At 38.9% G+C, this 22,336-nt stretch overlaps 3 protein-coding genes across 4 annotated transcripts in view; 2 read left to right on the forward strand and 1 right to left on the reverse strand.

The window, feature by feature from the left end:
• Positions 1-1,510, forward strand: part of LOC124282444 (m7GpppN-mRNA hydrolase-like) — a 28,712-nt gene extending 27,202 nt beyond the window's left edge. The window contains 2 exon segments of the mRNA XM_046718429.1: positions 569-632; positions 1,163-1,510. Of these exon segments, the coding sequence (XP_046574385.1) occupies positions 569-632; positions 1,163-1,284 (186 nt within the window). The 3' untranslated portion in view covers positions 1,285-1,510.
• Positions 1,511-7,769: 6,259 nt separating this feature from the next.
• On the reverse strand, positions 7,770-13,436 carry LOC124282445 (nicotinamide riboside kinase 1-like). The gene is given in 8 exon segments (XM_046718430.1): positions 7,770-8,312; positions 9,735-9,840; positions 10,556-10,627; positions 11,413-11,436; positions 11,438-11,540; positions 12,050-12,107; positions 12,677-12,767; positions 13,113-13,436. Coding segments are annotated over 8 exon segments (579 nt in total). The 5' UTR covers positions 13,148-13,436; the 3' UTR covers positions 7,770-8,222.
• Positions 13,437-13,767: 331 nt separating this feature from the next.
• Positions 13,768-19,903, forward strand: LOC124282446 (coiled-coil domain-containing protein 124-like). 2 transcript variants are annotated; one of them, XM_046718431.1, is made up of 5 exons: positions 13,768-13,918; positions 15,381-15,575; positions 16,023-16,194; positions 18,417-18,534; positions 19,300-19,903. In XM_046718431.1, exons 2-5 carry the CDS (start codon positions 15,417-15,419, stop codon positions 19,502-19,504), a joined length of 654 nt encoding a protein of 217 aa, XP_046574387.1. In that variant the 5' UTR covers positions 13,768-13,918; positions 15,381-15,416; the 3' UTR covers positions 19,505-19,903. The 2 variants fall into 2 exon arrangements, with proteins under 2 accessions (XP_046574387.1, XP_046574388.1); XM_046718432.1 differs by having other exon boundaries at positions 13,905-13,989.
• The last annotated feature ends 2,433 nt before the right edge of the window (positions 19,904-22,336 follow it).

Below are 22,336 nucleotides of genomic sequence, written 5' to 3' on the forward strand. Positions count from 1 at the left end.
ATAAATATTTCTAAAAAATGCTTGATCCTCCGACTCTGCTCCACGGAAGAAAGCAAAGTATCTGACCACTTTCCTATTCATCACATTGTGACTCTATAGTTGCACAGGATTAAAAACTGCTCCTTTCTCTGTGAAGATTTAAAATGAAAGTGTTTTGGTTTTAGATTGGGGTGAAGATGAAGTCTGGTTTTTAATACAATTGACACATAGCTCTGATGCAAATGGCATGATCCTGAAACTAGTGGCTGCTCTCCATTTACTGTTTTTAGGGAGAACCATTTTGTGCAGAGTTAGATATAGGAACAAAACAAAGTCCTGGTGGCAAGGAGGTCTTGCTGTTGTAATTGACTACACTGATTATGCACTCCCAGAATTCAGTATTCCACTTAGGATTCTGTTTTTTAAGCAGTTGCTAACTGCTGAGTTTCCAGGCTGAATGTGATTGACTGCTTTGAGAGGTTGTCATTTGAATAGTATATTTATATTGACTTTAGGTCACATCAGCACAGTGTTTTGTAAGTAGTCAAATGTACTTGACTAGAATGTGGTTTCATTTTTCTTCTCCCAGGCTCGAAATGGTGCGGTCACAGGGCATACTAGGAGGAATCTTGCTACTCAGTTTGACAAACAAGGTAAATTCACTGAACTTGCAGAATATTGACTTATGTTGAGTTGGGCAGATTCTATCTTATCCAAAGTAACATGAAACATATTTTTATTTGAAACGACAGATTTATCCTGCATATAAGATTGTGGAAATAGGTTCCGACCGGAAGAGAAAGTGTTTCTCTATGTACATATAGCTATCATTGATCACGGATATTCAACCTGTTGTTTAACGTTGCACTCAGCAATATTCCGTCTATATGGCAGAGGCCAGTAAATAATCAAGTCTGGACCAGACAAACCAGTGATCAACAGCATGAGCATCAAACTATGCAACTGGAATACTGGATTCCTGTATGGTAGTCATAGGTTCACCATAGACAGAAAACCTGGATAACACTGTTCCATGTAACAAATGAGGCTGTCTGTCCATAGATATATATATGAGAAGTATTGTTTCAGTTAGAAAATGCCAAGGTAAGCACTATCAGTTTCTTCAATCACTTTTGACCAAATCTGATGGGTCTCAGGAATGACAATACATTAAACGTTTCAGGTCGTTCCTCTCAATCAGAGAAACTACAGAAGAAGCGGGACGTCAGCAAAGGAGAACTTACCTCAAAAACATGGCTCAACTTTCAGTTTGATGTGGATGCTATAATGGCCTGTCTTTCATAGTTCTACATTTCCAGGAAAACAGGTGTTTCCATGACAATCCTTTTGCTCATTATTTATCACAATATCAGGAAGTCTACAGAACAAAATCAGTCATATCCCCCTGAATCTGGAGTGAATAGGTTGGTAGCCTGGTGGTCTGAGGCTCACAACCTAGATATGAAGAATTATCCCCCTTAGATGTCCCTGGATCCATTGACCATGGATTGGAATCTCAGCTTTCTCTTGATTGTGGTTCTTGGGTTGTCAGTGCCACAAAATGTTTGGTTCAACACCCAGAACATGCAAGACAAGTGTCACCTTGGGCAGTTTGTCCACCTGAAGCTGTGATTGAAATAGAATACTGTTCACAACGACATATCACTCAAAGCGTTTGCAGATGCTCATGTGATGCAGCCTTAAAAAAAGGAAATGAAAGCTAAACATACTAGTTATTAGAAACTTTAAAGTAGATGACTTATTCTTTACTTTGTAATGTTTAATGGAAAGTGGTGAAGTTTATGATGACTGCTGTTGTCACACTAAAGGTAAAACCTTTCTGGGAGATTGGAAAGGCTACTGTGGGTAGGTCATTATGGGTTCCTTTCAGACAATCATGTTTCTCCCTCTAAAATGGATTAATGAGATTATTTCCAATCATGTTTTTAACATGTTTCTTGCAATTTTCATTTTCGGGGGGCGGTGGGGTAGCCTAGTGGTTAAAGCGGTTGCTCGTCACGCTGAAGACCCGGGTTCGATTCCCCATGTGGGTACAATGTGTGAAGCTTCTTTTTTGGTGTCACCCGCTGTGATATTGCTGGAATATTGCTAAAAGCGGCGTAAAACTAAACTCACTCACTCACTCTGATCACATGACTAAAGAAAAATCTACAAAACAAGTAACTGAAAACATTTGGTTAAAATTATTTCAAACTGAGCCATGACCTGTCATCATGTTGATGTGTGTGCCAGTGAGATGGAGAAATACAGGTGTATTTGCTGACCTTGGTAGTAGTTGAGTTTAAATTTGGAAAGTTCAGTCATAATTAATATTAATTGTTCTTACTTATGGACATGTTGTATCTTGTCATTAGAAGGACCGAAAGGATTGGTTTACAAGTTACCATGGTTACTGCCTGTAGCTTCATTTAATATGGTCATCATTATCCATGGAAGAAAAAGTCAACCAGGGTACTACTCAGAAATTGTGTAGGGTATTTTTGTGAACAATCATAGAAAGTCCTTGAAGAGGATTTATTGGATAAGACTTGAAACTACACAATTGTGTTATTTTGCTGAGAAGGAACATTCCTCTCAAAAGGTATTTAATGCTCTGATCCATCATCAATCTGTTTGGGCAGCAAGTGTTTGTATCTTATGTTTGTTTCAGACAATGAACAACAGATAATTACACATTTGCTTGTGTCGTATTCATATTCCTTCTGGCAGTTATTTACTTTTGTTGATTGATGGAAAATGTGCTGAGGATTTTAATTTCATAAAAAAAATCTTATTTAAGGATTTATACCACAGATTCATTTTATCATTTTGTAGTTTCATTGTCATCATTTTCGTGAGTTCCTTGTACAAACTTGATTGTGATTTCCTTAGGGGAAAAACAATTTTTACATGAAACCTGCACATCTCCTCTGATGTTGAGACTGTAGCAGTAACTTGAATCACACAAAGCACTTGGGGCATGTCAAGCAGTATTTTCAATGTTGATAAATTAGGTAATACGTCAACTCTTTCATTCTTTAATACAAATAATTGTTTTGTACATTGATAGTTTTTTAAATGTTTACTCTTGTATAAATGTTTTTTTAAACAATACTGATTCATGTTGTTATTTTGTGGATATCTGATATCATTCATGCTTGACAATGGTAGAAGAATCTGTATCGAAATGTCGCACTCGCAAAATAAGAGATGTTGATATCCATAAAATTTGTCATCTCATAATCATGAGTATTTTTTCAGTGTAGTACATGCTATTGACAGTACTGTATAGTGTCAGCTCCTATTCAGGGACTGAGCTGAAAGTGTCTTTATTATTGTCTCCTGCTGCAACACGGAACGGGGGACTATGTATTCAGCAGCGTCCGTACGTACGTATGTCCCAATTCTTGTTAATGCGATATCTCATGAACTGTTGTACCCAATGTCTTCAAATTTGGTGACATCCTACATTGGGGGATTACCCAGACACCAGTCGATTTGAGTGTCCTTGACCTTATTTTCAAGGTCACCATGACACTGACCACTTTTCAAACTTTTGTTAATGTGATATCTCATGAACTGTTGTAGCCAATGTCTTCAAATTTGATGACAGCCTACATTGGGGGGATTACGCAGACACCAGTTGATTTGGGTGACCTTGACCTTATCTTCAAACTTATGTAAACATGGTATCTCATAAAACGTTGCACCCAATTTCTTCAATTATGTCAACAGCCTACATTGGGTGATTATGCAGACACCAGTCATTTCAGGCATCTTGTATTTGACCAAAAAATAAAAGGTAGTAAATATGTTATAAATATTCCATTCTTTAGCGGCGGGGGACATTGCCATATCAGTGGCAAACACTTGTCTTGAACTGTACCTACCAGTATCCAACTGGCATGATCCATCCCATTAGAAAGAACCAGTGGATTTTATAGAAGATGACAACAATATTTTGCCAAGAAGTTCTATCTCAGTGAAGGTATATATAGTATTCCCAGAAAGTATCGAGAAAGTTGTTTCGGCAAATATCTAATACGTGTATATAAACTATAGAAGTTATACTTAAATGAATATGATGAGATATGATTCTCTTACAGTCTAAGTGTTTTTTTGTGAGACCTCCTTGCACGGCAATGCACGACTGAATGCGCCTAGGTACATTACTGACCAAAGTTTGTAGGAAATTGTGTGACAGCGTATCCTAATATTCAACTACTTCTTAATATCCTCAATATTTTTAAGTCCTTTTTGGTTTATTCTGTCCTTCATTAGTCCCCACACATTCTCAATAGGGTTGTCAAGGCTGTAGCTGGGCCAGTTTAAAACTTTCGTTTTCGTCCGACAACCACTGTTTTATGTAGCCCACAGTGTGTTGTGGGTTGTTATCATGCCTGGTGTTCAGGCTGTTGGAAGTTGGTGACCATTTAAGATGTCAACATATCTTTCATTGGTCAAATTTCCATTGAAAATACACAACGTTGCACTCCACGTGATGATATCCCACCCCACATGAAATTTCAGGCTATGCTTTGGGCGTTGGTAGATAGATTTCACGGTATCTTTTGTCCAATTTTCACACAGTTTGGAAAAAGCCAGACAGAACTTTCATCAGAAAAGAAAACATTAACCCAATCTTGATTTTCATGAGCCCTACACCATTTTAAACGTCTTTCTTTCTGTGCATCTTTCATCAATGGTGATGGAATTCCACGCTTTTTCATCCAGTTAAGACTTTGTAATTCTTGTCTAAGGGTTTCATTACATACCTGAGGACTCCCTCTATTAATCATCTCATTTCTGATATTCTCAACGCTTTCCAATTTTCCCCTACTCACAATCTGACCAAGTCACCGGTGATCCATAGTACTATACTTCCTTGGCCTCCCTTCTCCTGTCTTCTGCTCAATCCCTGCTCTTGACTGAATATCCTTTGAAGTTCTGACAAGACTGTATACTGTAGACAGAGGAATGTCATGTCTACCAGCTAACTCTTTTGCATTAGTCACACCCCTTTCAAAATCATCTAGAACCAGCATTCTTTGGCTGTCAAATCTGCCATGTCAACAAAGGAAGCCATTGGCTACACCAGGGGAGATAACAAGGTTCATTCTTAAGCCTACAAGAGTTGCCTCCCATATTGAGTACCTAACTACATAATGTAACACCTATTTTAAAATTCTATTATCAGTATTAGGAAATAAAGATTTTCTCAATAATTTCTGGGAAAACTGTATCTGTGAAATGATCATCTCAGTTAGAACTACAGAGGCCTAAACTCAGGCTCTCATACCCAGAGTAGGAGCTTCGTTGCTCAAAACTGTCAACCACTGAATTTTAAGGCTGACTAAAATGATTGAGAATTAGAAATATTGTCGATAAGAAAAATTATTAATGATTATCGATATGAAAATTGTGTTATCAATAATATCACACATTAACTTTTGTGGCAGAAAAAGGTTTGATTTTCTCACACAATATGCATATTTAGGACTTTATTCATGGTCTGATTCTAACTTATGTTCAGGACGCTGTTTTGCAAAACATGTCACCACTCACCAGAGATGTAGAATATATTCATCATTTTTCAGACATTTTTGCTCAGGTTATGTCTCTGATATTTATCGGTAAGCGATCAATATTTAGTTAACGATTATCAACCTCTTTGATCTATATTGATTGCCAACCCTACTGAATTACCTGTTTCTCTGTAACAATTTTCAACTGTGCTGCTAGATGGTTTGTGCCTCTGAAGTTATAGATTATGTCATAATGGAAAAAGGTGCTTTTTAAAAACGATCAACTGAACCACCGTGGGATGCCTCCTTGAACAAAATATGTGATGACAGCCAGTAAACAAGTCTGGTCAAGTCACTGAGCCTAACCACATGATCCATAGAGTTGTTACTATGACCAGTTTAGGTTGCCGGAGACCAATTCTAACTCGGAAACCCCACAACAATAATAATCAACAATATATGATGATGGTTTTATTCAGAACTGACATTCAAATACACTATCATGTATAAAAGGTATCAATATGACAAGCATACAAAGATATATAATCAGTGGTGCACACAGTGACATGCTCAACCGTACCTAGAAAGGGGACACTGGTTCAATGTAATAACGTGTCCAATTAAGGGACCGTTCATAATTTATGGCTAGGGGTGGTGATGATTTTTATGGAGAAGCATGTACAATGTGAATGACCCCCCTAAAATTTATGTACAAAATAAGTGAAACACCCCCCCAATGTGTCATGTACAAAATCAATGACCCACCCTCCCCTTCCCATAATTTTAAACATTAAATGTACAAAATTGCTGACCCCCTAGTACGCAGGTACAAAAATTGCTGACACCTCCCCACCCCACAAATTATGAACGGTCCCTAAATACATATTACTACAGCCATGACTCTTTCTACACTGTTCCTAGACCTCATCTTTCCAAGCTCTACTACATTTAACTCCATTCATAATTCTGTCTTTCATACTACATATTAATAAGTGTTTATCACAAAATGTACATATCAGATACTTCTAAACTGTTCTTAATGAAAACTGGAGAATGGTTTTGTTGAAACTGAATGAGTAATGTTTTGGGAATGTAGATGTAAATTACTGGAACAGATACAATGTACATCATTTTGCCCTCCAAGTAAATAACACTGCAGTTAAGTGCACTAAAGAAACACTGAGTGTGCAGCATTAACTGTGATAAATACTGACAAACTATGTGAATAAGATCCTTTATTTTGTGAGTGCAAGGTTTTGATACAGATTCTTTAACTGATGTCTAACTTGACAACGGTACAAGAATCTGTATCGTAACGTCGCTGTCATGAAATATAAAAGTTTTTTTCCATAAAGTTTGTCAATACTGTACTTCTAAACTGCCACTCACCGAAGCTATTAACTATGATAGCTGATCGGCACTTCAACAAGTGTAACACCACCCTCCTGAGAGGCCTGGTGATGAGGGAAGCCAAGAAAGTTCTTTGACAAGTGAGAAGGCCGATCAGAATCTTTTAAATTTAACTAGTTCAGCACATTAAAGTCTCTATAGACACGTTTTGTTTTTACATAAAAAACCCACATGCAATAACATCAGTCATTAGTTAATGTGTTAGTGTAACAAACTAACAACACACTAATACAATACTAATTAGAACATAATTGCAGCACACAGTCACGTGATCCAAAAATATATTACTATCCTCTATTGTTTTCCCTTTTCCGAATATACAAGGGGACATGAGTTTAAAATAACACATGCAATTTGTCTTAAGTTTCACTACTATCATGATATGAAAAATAATATAAAGATTTTGAATTTCAGTTTGAAAACTTGAAACTTTGTAAAATCCTGGATTATTCATAAACATATTATTCACCGTACCCCTAAAAAGTGACCCACACATTTGTCAAGCAAAACATACAAAGTATTCCCTGGATTGATAAAAAAGTCACACACTGATACAGGAATCAGTTGCAACGTGATATGCTAGCTTCATGTAAAAGCCAAAGTGAAACACAAAGTGAAGCAGATAAAAGGTTAAAGAAAAAAGATTATTTCCTGAAACCCAACAGCACGGGTACACCGTTGACAAATCCAGGATCATAATCCTGTAAATCAGGGGTTTGAACCTGAGATCAGGAGATCCTGTCATGTCAAAGGGAAGTTACAAAGTTAACCGAACTGTTAAGTTAGATGTGCATAAAGAAACAGTTGCTTATAAAATGCCTATTGCATCTACATGACTTATAACAACAACTGTTATTAAAATCACACAGCATATGTTTTTATGGCTAAATCTGAATTCACTGTGAATCTGGGTTTTTTTAATCAAAAGATTTGCCTCCAAAGTTTGTTTATCAGTGGAATGGTGGATACATATACTCATGGAAACAAATAAGGGAATACATGAAAGTACAAGTGTGCCTTTATTTATTTCCAGAATTTCACCCACATTGCAATATATACCTTGTAAAGAAACCTGGAAAAGAATAAAGGAACACCTGTACTTTCATGTGTTCCCTTGTTTGTTTCCATGAGTATGTAATACAGTAGTCTAGTTCTCAATATACAACAAAATACCTGAGACATGTTTATACCTTCTCAGAAACCAAAATGCATGTAAATACCATTATTCTGATCTCTCTTGCATACATACACAAAGCCTTCATACAGGTCTGTTCATAGTATCCATCACAGATTCTAACCTCAACATGTTCACAAACACCTGGATTTCTTTAAGAATTCATGGATATCTTCTTTTATTATGTTTACCAGTTTCTCCTGGTCCTCTGCTCCACTCAAAACCTGTCAAAAGATAGGAAAATCTTTAAAACTTTGATGGAAACCTGGAAAGGCTAATCTACCATCAACCTTTAACCTCATAATCTGCCTGTGAAAAATATATTCACTTCGATGGACAACTCATATCTATTAACATGTATATTTCAAGTGTTTCAAAATTGTTTGTGTTCGATTATGAGAAAACATGATCGATTGCTTGGTCGTTTAGTCATTGCGACCAATCTTCGATTATTTCAATTAACCGGACCACCACCAATATGAACCAGATATAATATTGTCATATCTAACACAATCTTAGTTATAGACAGTAGGGTCAGAATCAAGTGAGTGAGTGAGTGAGTTTAGGTTTACGCCGCACTCAGCAATATTCCAGCTATATGGCGGCGGTCTGTAAATAATCGAGTCTGGACCAGACAATCCAGTGATCAACAGCATGAGCATCGATCTGCACAATTGGGAACCGATGACATGTGTCAACCAAGTCGGCGAAACTGACCACCCGATCCCGTTAGTCGCCTCTTACGACAAGATAGTCGCCTTTTTTATGGCAAGCACATGGGTTGCTGAAGACCTATTCTACCCCGGATCTTCACGGGTCCAGAATCAAGTATCAGGCTGCAAGCCAAGTACTTTTCATATCAATAAATGACAACATTAGGAGACTGTCACCAGACGATGATGACTTGGTTTTCACTAACCCACTACAGTGACATTGTGCAAATTTTTGTTGAAATCATTCACACAGGTGTCTTGTTTAATCAGGAGTAGGAGGTTGGTTGTTGCCAAAACAGAGTACATAAGTAACTTTTCCAAATTAGATGTTTCATAACAGAAGAAGATAATCTGTTTTCTTTAAATGTCACATACTGTACAGCATATAAAATATAGTTTATATGAAATATAAACAAGTTGAAGTAGTTTCAGTCTCTAATAATAGCTGACAAGAAACTTGAAACCCAGATCAAGTAAACCGTTAAAACATAAACTCTATGGAGCTGCAAGTCTTCACCCAAACAATAAAAAAATACAAAATAACATAAATATTTAATAAAAATAAAGTCAATTACAAAACTATCCATAGTCACACATTCAATAAATGCATCGATAGTTTTTAGTTTCTACCGTCGATTAATTGCTATCGAAACTCAACAATTGCAATCGATCGATAGTTCAATGCATTGTTATAGCCCTACCAACTACCAACCTACCATCAACATCCTATTGGTCGAGCACTGTGCATGCCCACCTACAATATCTACTACATTCATTTGGGAACTGACTTCAAATGAGACAATTCAAGGAGAGAGAAAAACGATTGCAATAGTTGGTCACAATAGACTATCACTAGACTTTGGTAGGTTGTAGGGAGGATACATCATTTCCTTATACTGATAATACAAGTGCCAACATAATTCAGAGAAACTCACATATGTCATTCTGGGCCCTGATCTCTTCTAGATTGAGGTTATACATTGGCCACACCACCTCCTCAAAATACCAGGGAGGATCTGCCGGCACGTACACCCTCTCACTGAAGAGTAACACATCAACACATTAATATCGGGCAAACATGGAAACTAGAACACAATGTCATCAATACTGCCTTATGCAAATTATCATAACATTAGAATATATATATATATGTCATTTATCTGAGTGTACCTATTGAAATCGTGTTAAGTCTTGATGCTTGCGAGTACATGTCACATTTTGGTGCATCATGTACGCTCATCTCACTATGCTAACTCTACAAACCACTGATACCTTCTTTCCTTTATTTCCAGTCAAGTGAACTTCGAATGTTACTGATTCAAAACTTCTCATTTAGAAGAACACAATCGTCAAAGGGCTAATTCAAACAGGGCTGATAGTAAATTTGTTTTTCGAAATCTATATTATTTCATACTGAGGAAAACACATAATGCAACATCACTTCAGTGCAGTGTTCCTCTATTTATTATCAGATTTTCACCCATGGCGCAATAGAAAGCATGCAGTACAAGAGAATACAGGGAACTTGTACCGTGATTTGTGCTCGGGAAACTAAATCCAGCTCATGGAAGAATTGACGAAAAAACACCCTGTAACAGTATCTTCCTCCCACCTCGTGGCTGGGAAATACAAATAGTGATACAGGTCCTAATGGTGCATGATGTGCATACAGCATGTACAAGTCCACCACTGAAGTGTGTTGACTGATACTAGGCATCAGTGGATGCACTCAAAGGAAGAAACAAGTGTCATACCTCCGTCGATCTTTACATGTCTCCTTGTCAATGGTGAGGAAATACTTCCTGTCAAATAACTCTGCCAAGGGACTGTAACACAACATAGCAATTAAAATCTCAAATATACAGTGAGTGAGTGAGTGAGTGGGGGTGAGTGAGTGAGTGTGAGGTTTTATGGAGCTTTTACCAATATTAAAGACATCAGTTATCACACACTATACTAATGTGGGAAATCCAACTGTATTATAACATTAAACAGAATAAAAAGTTGAATAATTTATTAAGAATTAAATTGCAACAAGAAAACAAATCCGCAACAATGCTCATTTTCATAAAGCTAAATATGAGACCCTGAATTATCTACAGAACATGTACTGAGAGCATAAAGTAAACATTTTGTATAGTCAGTTTGTTGTTTAACACTACGCTGTGCAATATTCCAGCTATATGATGGCAGTCTGTAAATAATTGAATCTGGATGAGACAATCCAGTGATTGACAATACAAGCATCAATGTACACTATTGGGATACGGTGAAATGCATCAATGAGACTGAACGCTCAACCCTATTCGTCACCTTTTGTGACAAGCGGGGTTGCTGAAGATCTATTCTAGTCCAGAATCTCCTCAGAGAAAACAGATTGGGTCCTTCAATGGTGTGTCATGCATACACAGTACAATTACAAAAACAAAATGACCCAGACTGTGAACGTTCTGCATCCAAACATGGTTTACCCTGGTGCAGATCACCTCCTAATCATGGCATTCAAGTCATTTTACAAACAGCTAATATAAAGATATCCTATTCAGTTTGACTTTGAAGTATATGTCTTCCATCCCACCAATATGTGACACAGACATGCTCCCTTACCTACCTATAGTTGTAAATCAGGAATCCGTCAATGAAGAGAAAACTGGGGGGAGTTGCTTCTCTTGGTTTGTTGGTACTGTATCCACTTATGGACATTATTCACCATTGACTTCATATCAATTGCAGACAGTTCTGTAACAGTGAGTGAGTGAGTTTAGTTTTACGGGGATTTTAGCAATATTCCAGCAATATCACGGCGGGAGACACCAGAAATGGGCTTCACACATTGTACCCATGTGGGGAATCAAACCCAGGTCTTCGGCGTGACGAGCGAACGCTTTAACCACAAGGCTACCCGACTGCCCCAGTTCTGTAACAGTGCACACATTTCCTATTGACATTCAGCAGTGAAGTATATGAATGCTATGTTGTTTCCTGCACATCAAGGCTTAGTCGTTCATATACTAGACGCCATACTGCATTACAATTTCATTAACAGTAAAATAATCCGAAAAGTACCACTTTCTTACCATTACTAGGAGACCCCAGTAAATAATCCAAATCCGATGGTGGTGGTATACAAGCCTACGACAATGTCTAATTGGATTGTTGTTTAATATGAGATATATCAACCAGAGCTTGGCCACATCATTTTTAGTCACTTCTGCAGGGAAAAACAAGGCAAGACATGATAAACTTACTTTCCCAGTTGGCATGGTTTCGTTGTGGTATCATCTCTAGCCTTTCATCATGAGGATCCTAGAATACATTCACAACCAATTATTAGAGTAACATTGACAGACGAATTATGACATCTTACTAAATCTATGCATCCATAATCTTCCTTGCCAATAAAAAATACTTCATGTGTCATATGAGGGAGTGAGTGAATTAGGTTTTTTGCTGCTTTCAGTAATATTCCAGAAATATATGCAATATTCACAGTGGGGACACCACAAATGGTCTTCACACATTGTACCCACTTGGAGAATCAAAACACAGGCCTTTGGCTAAACACTTTTACTACTGGTTCCAAAACGACCTGTGTCAGTTGATGTAGATTATGTTATTCACGTCCGACAATTAATAAGGATCGAATGATAAAGAGTAGAGTTCAAAGTGTGAATAGCAGTGTTTGCAGGGAAGAAATATACACTTTCCTCTCTCATCATGCATACCACTTTGTTTTAATATAGAAAATAACCGAATACCTCCCTCCTACTTTTGAGAAAATTGCATCTCAAAATCATTTGGGTATTCTTAACATTCTTGTTGAGCATAACCATAATCTTTACAGTTTTTATTGGCTGTCTTAAATATGAACCAACCAGGAAGTAGCAATCTTGACACATTGTGGTAGACCCAGGAAAAGTTGCACGTAGTTTTCTCACAGCAGTTGTTTTCCCACTGTTTGTTGTACTGAAAATTATTATGCTCAAATTGAAGAAATACTTATAAATAAACACCAAAACATGAGACCAATTTTAACCCAAGTATGCGGAATGCTTCACGTATAAAAGAGATGACGGTAAGAGTTACGTACGAGTTACGCGGGGGGTACGTAAGGAACTCTTTCCGAAAGGGTAGGCCATCTCAGTGACTGACAGCTGCCGTGGACACCAGTACTTCACATATTGTACCCATGTGGGTAATGGAACCCCAGCGTGAAGAGTGTAGCATCCACCATAGGCAAAGCACCACCCACCAATAGACCGTGATTGTGAACAATCGAATTACTTTTATTACTTATTCAGTTCAGCTTACCCTGAAATGCCAATTACGAAATAGTTTCTTGCCATAGTGATTAGTTATGCTCGTCAAAACTGTCTTCCTTCCTTTCGTCTTCCTCCGGTTTATTGGCAGCAAGAGCAACAGAATTCTCGTTGGTGTTCAGGCGAGACAGGAAGGCACCAAGCAATTTCTTGTTCAAGTGATCTGTTTGAGTTATTTTTCGTTCGTTCTTTTCGTCTTCGTTAGCAGATGCATCTGCTTGAAGACTGGTTTCACTTATTTTCTTTTGGACACTTAATAATTCACTTTCGTCTGTGTTATCCCCATGTGAGGAAACTTTGTCAGCCATATTGTGTAAATAAGTGGTTTGTATTTGATGCGCTATAAATCTACGCTGCATATAAATATATAGACAGGACACCAGTTTGCAAAATGAATGCTCCTCGCATTACTCTTTATGCTGCAAGGAGCTTTATGCTTGGTTGACTTAAAATTGGTATCCTTTGTAGTAAATGCGGAATTTGGTAATTGGGTTTGATCAAATAGTAGTTTGCTTGATTGTGCTGTTTAACTGGGATAAATAAATTAACATGTTTCACAAAGAAAATTTGCTCTGCATATATACAGTTGCATCGTGAAACGTTTGAAGATTGAGGTCGTATTTCAGAATTTGCACAATGATCCATTTCAGTTCCTGTAGTTTCACTTCCGTTTTGCGTGTAAATATTGCAAAGTTGTGTGAAATATTAAAGTCGGCTGCCTTTCTGTGTGTAGGACTCAACTGATGGTCATAACCAGTCTGTTTAACCATTTCGTTAGTCCAAAGGAAAAGTTTACAGGTAATTTGTGCAACAGTCAGACATATTGTCTGAGCAGCAAGCAGACGAGAGTGTGTTCAGAAGTTTGGAGTGTATGTTTGATATGAGAATTTTTTCTTTAGCTTTGATAAATGCAACGTATAATAATTTTAGAAAGCAACACTGTTTGTGGACGTTTTTCAAAGTTTCAAACCAGTTTGTTTGACTTTCCGAAGCCGCCAATACTCTCGTCAGGTTCACTTCTACCATACATTTCTTGGCTCCCATTTCCCCGCTTCTTCGACAGCTGTTCGAAGTTTTCTGTTCTTTGTTTAGCACTTACTTTAGAAATACTGGAACACTTTACTTAAACCGGAACCATTGTCTTAGCTACTTCCCGTTGTTGTACCTAGGAGTCAAACCCTAACCCTGCTAACCCAAACCCTAACCTTAAGCTTCCTTCCGATCTCGCGCAGAAACTATATTTTGTGGTACCGGTATAAGTAAATCTACCCGAAATACCTAATTTTACAATTATGGTCTGTAAGTAATCAGAATGTGAATAGGTCCTGTTTATGAACTTTGCTCTACATTACTACATTGCACCAAAGCGTGCATAAACATGTCCATATTTATTCTGTGTTCGAATCCCAGCTAAACAAAGTGGTAAATATCTGAGATGTTCATCACTTCAGGGACCTGTGAAGATCCGGGGTAGAATACTTAGGTCTTCAGCAACCTATGCTTGTCGTAAGAGGCGACTAACGGGATAGGGTGGTCAGGCTCGCTGACTTGGTTGACACATGTAATCGGTTCCCAGTTGCGCAGATCGATGCTCATGCTGTTGATCACTGGATTGTCTGGTCTAGACTCGATTATTTTCAGACCGCCGCCATATATCTGGAATATTGCTGAGTGTGGCGTAAAACTTCACTCACTCACTCACTCACTCACTCACTCACTCACTCACTCACTCACTCACTCACTCACTCACTCACTCACTCACTCACTCACTCACTCACTCACTCACTCACTCACTCACTCACTCACTCACTCACTCCTCACCACTCACTCACTCACTCACTCACTCACTCACTCACTCACTCACTCACTCACTCACTCACTCACTCACTCACTCACTCACTCACTCACTCACTCACTCACTCACTCACTCACTCACTCACTCACTCACTCACTCACTCACTCACTCACTCACTCACTCACTCACTCACTCACTCCAGGCTTTCATCCCACATCAACATGATCAAGCTGACACTTTGTGATGTATATATAGCCCCTAGTCCAGCATATAACTAGATGACTTTGCACTGTACCAAGGTGTGCCTCGCTGGAATACAAGTTTATTTAAACGAACTATAAATCCCCCACTCCTTCTCTCCCATCCCTCCCTCAAACTCAGAATAGCCACAGGTTTGGTATTTAACCCCAAAGGATTAAGTTTTCCTTTCCAGTTGTTTACCTTTGTTTTGTGCATATTTTTCAGATATATTGAAGTACTGGACATTTTGATATTTCAAAAATGCCGAAGAAATTCAAAGGAGAAAATTCGAAAGCAGTAGAAGCAAGGGCAAGAAGAGATGCCCAAAAATATGCTGAACAAGAAAAGAAACAAAAAGAAGCTGAAGATGAGCTTTGGAGAGATGATGACAAGCATGTTGCAAGAAAACAGCAACGTAAAGTAAGAACAAGTTGATAAAAATCAGCAATGTGAAAAAAGAACATGTTATTCATTCTTATAGCTTGTAACATGTATGCAAATGTGGAGACGAAACCATCTTTAGTCAGAACTGTGCTAGTGCTCTATTAACTGTACTGATCTGATGAATATCCATAGTTTCTGTGTCTTTGAGACTCATATTACCATCACTCTTAAGTCTTCAGTCACAGGCAAAAGATAACATCATTCTGAACCAAAGCCTCATAAGCCATTGCTTTCTTATTATGGTAGACATTTATCAAAAAGTTTCATTGGTAAGTGTTTGACTTACTTCATATGTATTGTACACAGATATATGTATATATACACACTATAGTGAACATGTGTAAGATGGGTGGTAGTGTTGTGGGTAAAGTATTCACATACCATACTGATACAAGCTTACAAATTCACTCACTGTTTGTTCAGGAGGACAAGGAGAAGAAGCGCTTGGAGCAAGTGGAGAAGAAGAAAGAGCTGCAGCAGCTTCATGACGAAGAGATGAGCAAGCTGAAGAGTGCAAAACCTGTGGCTGCAGCCAAGTTAACACGTGCAGAAATTGCTGCACAGCAGGAGAGACTTCAAGCAGCAGCTGCAGCAGGTACAATCAACTTACTTACCACCACCATTAAAAAAATCCAGATCCCATTTTCTTGTCATCAGAGCTGTGATAAAATCAATAGATTTGAAGATTTCGCTTGTATGCCACTGATAACAGGACTAGTGAGGTGAGGTGAAATTGGGTTTTACGTCGTGCTTGAGAATATTCCGCTCATATGACGATGTGCATGCGTGTGTATGTGTATGTGTGGCTGCTTGCACTAGCCCAGACTTAAGCTGGTGTTATAGTGCTAGCCCACTGAGATACCATGCCGCAGTGAAGCATGAATACCCCACTCAGACACATTATACTGACTCCGAGCCGACCAGTCCTTGTTGTACCCATTAATGCCGAGCGCCAGGCAGGGACCAACAAGTACCATAATTTAATGCATTTGTTATGACGCGGTCGGGGATAGAACCCGCGACCTTCCACTCTCCGGGCGGACGCTCTAACCACTACACCACGGAGGCGGTCTGATAACAGGACTAGTAAAGAGGAGGAGGAGACTTTTCAGTACTGAGCACAATGTTAAAAATTATATTATAAAATACATCTGAATTTACAAATATAATGTCTGTTTAAAAATTCCCAATTTTGCACAAAGTAATTCCTTTCCTCCAATTTGCCTCCATGAGCGCTTGGTTTGGAATCTGCCATAAGTCCCTGTTAGCATCAGCGTGAATTTCTCCAGTCTTTGGATAAGTGTGCTTTCAAGTTTCATTCTTGGCCGTCTTAGGTCTAAACAAAACAAACTTTTAGAGGTCACAGATAGGTTTGCAGTTTAATTGCCTTCTCATCCTACCAGGTACCCATTCACTGCAGATTTATAAACAAAGTGTCTGGCCTGAGGAGGTGCCACTTTTGACCTCATGTCATTAGAGCCAACTTCAACTATTTTCTGTTTTCACTCATTTATGCTCTCATGCAGTGTTTACCTTATTAAATATCACATGGTGGCATCTTCCTCTAGGTGTCAAGTGTTTGACTCTTCCATTGTTGTACAGGGCATGGTGGCCTCTATCTTTGTTGTACAGGGCATGGTGGCCTCCATCTTTGTTGTACAGGGCATGGTGGCCTCTACCTTTGTTGTACAGGGCATGGTGGCCTCTACCTTTGCTGTATAGGGCATGGTGGCCTCTACCTTTGCTGTACAGGGCATGGTGGCCTCTACCTTTGTTGTACAGGGCATGGTGACCTCTACCTTTGTTGTACAGGGCATGGTGGCCTCTACCTTTGTTGTACAGGGCATGGTGGCCTCTACCTTTGTTGTACAGGGCATGGTGGCCTCTACCTTTGTTGTACAGGGCATGGTGGCCTCTACCTTTGTTGTACCGGGCATGGTGGCCTCTACCTTTCTTGTACCGGGCATGGTGGCCTCCACCTTTGTTGTACAGGGCATGGTGGCCTGCACCTTTGTTGTACAGGGCATGGTGGCTTCCACCTTTGTTGTACAGGGCATGGTGGCCTCTACCTTTGCTGTACAGGACATGGTGGCCTCTACCTTTGCTGTATAGGACATGGTGGCCTCTACCTTTGTTGTACAGGGCATGGTGGCCTCTACCTTTGTTGTACAGGGCATGGTGGCCTCTACCTTTGTTGTACAGGGCATGGTGGCCTCTACCTTTGTTGTTCAGGGCATGGTGGCCTCTACCTTTGTTGTACAGGGCATGGTGGCCTCTACCTTTGTTGTACACGGGCATGGTGGCCACCATTTTGGTGTCTACCTTTGTTGTTTAAAACATTGTGGTGTCTACCTTTGTTGTTTAAAACATTGTAGTGTCTACCTTTATTGTTTAAAACATTGTGGTGTCTACCTTTGTTGTATAGATCATTATTGTGTCTACCATGTTGTATATCTCACAGTGGCATCTTCCTCTGTTGGATGTTTAATGGTGGAGTCTATCTCTGGTAGCCTGGCAAACAAAAGATTATTGAGATTTTATCGTGATTATGAATTTACCTAGTAACATAAAAATCGATAGTATATATAGAAACATTACTTCATGTAGTCATGTTTCATGTCATAAATAACATATGTTTTAACTGACTTCCTGCTTTCATTGAGATTAAAATAACACATACAATCATCATGATTATACAAGGTATATTAATATGGATATCCTGTGTGGACAGCTGTGTATAGGTTCATGACTTAGTATGGTGTGTCTCCCTTGACCCAGACTGTTTGCTGTTAACCAGTTTCAAATATTCTTCCACAGCTGAGAAGCAGGAAAAGGAGTTAGTGCATGATGAAAAACCCCTTGAAGAAAACATCAACCGCCTGGACGTGGAGGGCCAGGAAGCAAGAACTGTTGAGGAGGCCATTTCCCTTCTCAGGTGCGAACTACTAATGAAACTGAAAAGGTTGACCTTGTCCATGTTGTCCAAAAAATAGTTGGTTACAGTTTTATACAGAAGAAAATTTGGGGACAGACTTTTTCAGAGAAAAATTTAGGTTCTCTTCAGGAGAAAAGGATAGGACAGTAAATTTATTTTCTATGTTCTTGGATCAGTATTGAAAATTATAGGGTTGATGATGATGATAGGAATAATAATTGAAAGCTTCCTGTGCACAACTTTGAACCATGTCTTGACGTTATATGTATTTATTTGTCATTGATGACCTCTCTGTTGTTAGAGACCCATGAAGATCCGGGTTAGAATATTGATCTTCAGTAACCCATGCTTGTCATAAGAGGCGACTAACAGGATAGGGTGGTCAGGCTCGCTGACTTGGTTGACACATGTCATCGGTTCCCAATTGCGTAGATCGATGCTCATGTTGTTATCACTGGATTGTCTGGTCCAGACTCGATTATTTACAGACCACCGCCATATAGCTGGAATATTGCTGAGTGCAGCGTAAAAACTAAACTCACTACTACTACTACTACTGTTGTTAGAGGCATCCAAAGTGGTTGGGCTTTGTGACTTGTAAAGGGATGTTGCTTGGAATACGAATCTCTGGATTGTCTGGTCCACATTTCGTTATTAACACCCTGCTGCCATCTGCCATATAGCTGGAATATTGCTGATTGTGGTGTTAAACAACAAACTGGGAAAAGAAAACTTTATGTTTATTATATCTTTCCTTTCTTTCAGTATTAAACAAGAAAAACTTGAGCGACATCCCGAAAAGCGTGTCAAAGCAGCATATACTGACTTTGAAGCAGAGCATCTTCCACGTCTCAAACAAGAAAATCCCAATCTCAGATTATCACAGTTAAAACAAATGTTGAAAAAAGAATGGCAAAAGTCACCTGACAACCCACTCAATCAAAGGTCAATTTCATATAATTCAAAATGAACTGTTTTTAAAATGGCAGATGTGTTACCTTCTGTTGTTAATCCCAAGTGAAGTCTTATTATTAAATAGGTTACTTCAGGTTACACAAGCTGCCAGTACTGGTGAACTCAGTTTGGAGGACGGTGAGAGACCTGGAATGTACATGTTTTGAATAATATACCCTCAGTGTTGTCATGGTGACAAGAACCATGCTTTGAAACTCCATATTGTCGATCAGTATTGAAACAGTGCTACTCCAGCACGTGCTACACACTCGATCTGATCACACATGTGCACACAAATCCAAAGAGGCATTAAATATGTTGATTGATGTGAAAACTGTTTATTATATCATGTGGCTTCTTCGCACTGTCCCCGCCATGATATTGCTAAAAGCAGCATAAAACCATACTCACTCTTCGCACTGCGTGTATTTTGATTTCAGGTTCTGAATATTGTCTGTACACACTAAACAAAAGTGACTATTACAAACGATTGAGAATTAGGATATATAGTTTTCTCTTTGAATCGTGCTTGAAAGGACATGATCCTTTCCAGTGCCCCAGTTTATGAAGATGTGTTTGTTATATTAAATCTAGTGTGTTAAGTGATCTTGTAAGTGCACTGAAACCTGTACTGTTTCAGGATGTACCCATACATAGGCATTATTGTCATAGTAACAATCATTTCTACTTGGTTATAAACACTACTCCAGGACCCAAGTGACCGGGTGAAGATTCGGGTTAGAATTGATCTTCAGTAACCCATGCTTATCACAAGGGGCAACTAACAGGATCGGTGGTCAGGCTCACTGACTTGGTTGACACATGTCATCGGTTCCCAGTTGCGTAGAATGCGATGTTCATGCTGTTGACCACTGGATTGTCTGGTTCAGACTCGATTATTTACAGGCCGCCACCATACAGCTGGAATATTGCTGAGGGCAGTGTTAAACAACATCCAAACCAAAACCAGGACCCAATACATGTCGCTGAAACCAGTGTCAGTGTAATTTGCACTACTTTCTCCATTACCAGTGAATATGTACAGTTGCTGCAAAGTTGTGACTTTTTTGGTCAGATGATGACGATTTGTTTATCTGATGGAGGTAAGAAGATCAAGACTCTATGCATATAACTCTGGCATATTTCCCCATTCTGCATGAACAAGACCACAGCTTGATTCTTTAAAGGAGCAGCTGCACCACCTGGTGTTTGTGTATTCACTATGACTATGTATTGACTATGGTGGGAGGGAGGTATCAATCCACAGGGTGTTAAGTGGTATAATCCCTCAGAGGCTAATGTCTGAACATCTGGGTGCCATTGAAGAAAGCAAGCAAGCAAGCAAGCAAGCAAGCTTAGCACTAAGACTGTTGTAAATCTTTGTTTATGTATGGGAGTTACAATCACCTTAGTGCTAAGATCCCTTTGAGTGAGTGAGTGAGGGAGTTTTTGTTTTACACCGCTTTTAGCAATATTCCAGCAATATCACGATGGGGGACACCAGAAATGGGCTTCACACATTGTACCCATGTTGGGAATCGATCACAGGTCTTTGGCGTGACAAGCAAACGCTTAACCACTAGGCTACCCCACCACCCAAGAACCCTTTGAACAACGGCACCCTGGTTTACGGAGAATTCCAGACTTCTAAGTTTGAGATTGAACTGTAATGTGGTGTTTCTTCTCTAATATATTTTCTTATTTTGAAGGGGCGGTGGGGTAGCCTAGTGGTGAAAGCGTTGGCTTGTCACGCCGAAGACCCGGGTTCGATTCCCCACATGGGCACATTGTGTGAAGCCCATTTCTGGTGTCCCCTGCCGTGATATTGCTGGAATATTGCTAAAAGTGGCGTAAAACCATACTCACTCACTCACTCTTATTTTGAAATAAGCTGCAATGGAAACAATCGTGAAAGATCGCTTTCAGAATCTGCAGTAAAAATGATGTATCAAGTAAACACATCTTGTAAATGAACCGGGCCGGCATGGTAGCCTAGTGTTTGCTCGTCACGCCGAAGAACCGGGTTTCATTCCCCACATGGGTACAATGTGTACAGCCCATTTCTGGTGTCCCCCATCATGATATTGCTAGAATATTGCTGAAAGTGGAGTAAAACTAAACTCACTCACTCACACAACTGAACCACTATTTGACATGTATTAAAAAAACTGGTTGTTTAAAGTGCTATTTTCTTATTTACTATTTTTATGTGGTTATTTGTTTTGCTTATGAAGCGGTCATTTATTTATTCTACCTTGCTGTAAAGTGTACATTTTAACTGTGATGAATTTTGTACAGGTTTCCTTATTTTTGTACACTACTTCAACTTGTTGGTCAGTAGATATTGGTAGAGACATTCTCCAAATACTTGCCCTACCTTGCACACCTAACAATAAATGGAACTTAATTTTGCAGTTGCTTTTCAAATAAGGGAATGAAATTCAAAGCAGGTAGATATGTTATGTGGCATCTCTTACAGTTAACAGCATTAAACTTATGGTTGAGGCTTTTACCTTCAGAGACAAGAATTTCAGGATTGAGTTTCTTTTTGATCCATGCATTGATAGACTTTGTATCCACTGAAGGCGTAACAGGAATAGCCTACATCAGAAAATCCACCCAACCACATTTCAATAAACAAAAACTAAAGCACTAGTTTATTTGCATTCATCAGGGATAATAGGTATATGCACCAGGTGAAAAAACCACCACCACCAAACTTAAATTTAATGTTTTGGAAATATAAATTACATTTGACATTGCTCATTTCGATATGAGTCTTAAGAGTATCAGATAAGGGCAATGTTAACATGCCAAAATATACATGTATCCAGATTATACTGTATGG

Source organism: Haliotis rubra, unplaced genomic scaffold (genome assembly GCF_003918875.1).
Source record: "Haliotis rubra isolate DU_JTF1 unplaced genomic scaffold, ASM391887v1 Scf3, whole genome shotgun sequence".
Classification (NCBI taxonomy): Eukaryota; Metazoa; Mollusca; class Gastropoda; order Lepetellida; family Haliotidae; genus Haliotis; species Haliotis rubra.

Bases quoted from the DNA above. Each gene is read 5' to 3' on its own strand.
- LOC124282446 (XM_046718431.1), top strand. From the start codon at position 15,417: ATGCCGAAGAAATTCAAAGGAGAAAATTCGAAAGCAGTAGAAGCAAGG. The intron at 15,576-16,022 runs GTAAGAACAAGT...CTGTTTGTTCAG, and splicing joins CAAGAAAACAGCAACGTAAA to GAGGACAAGGAGAAGAAGCG. The intron at 18,535-19,299 runs GTGCGAACTACT...CCTTTCTTTCAG, and splicing joins GAGGCCATTTCCCTTCTCAG to TATTAAACAAGAAAAACTTG.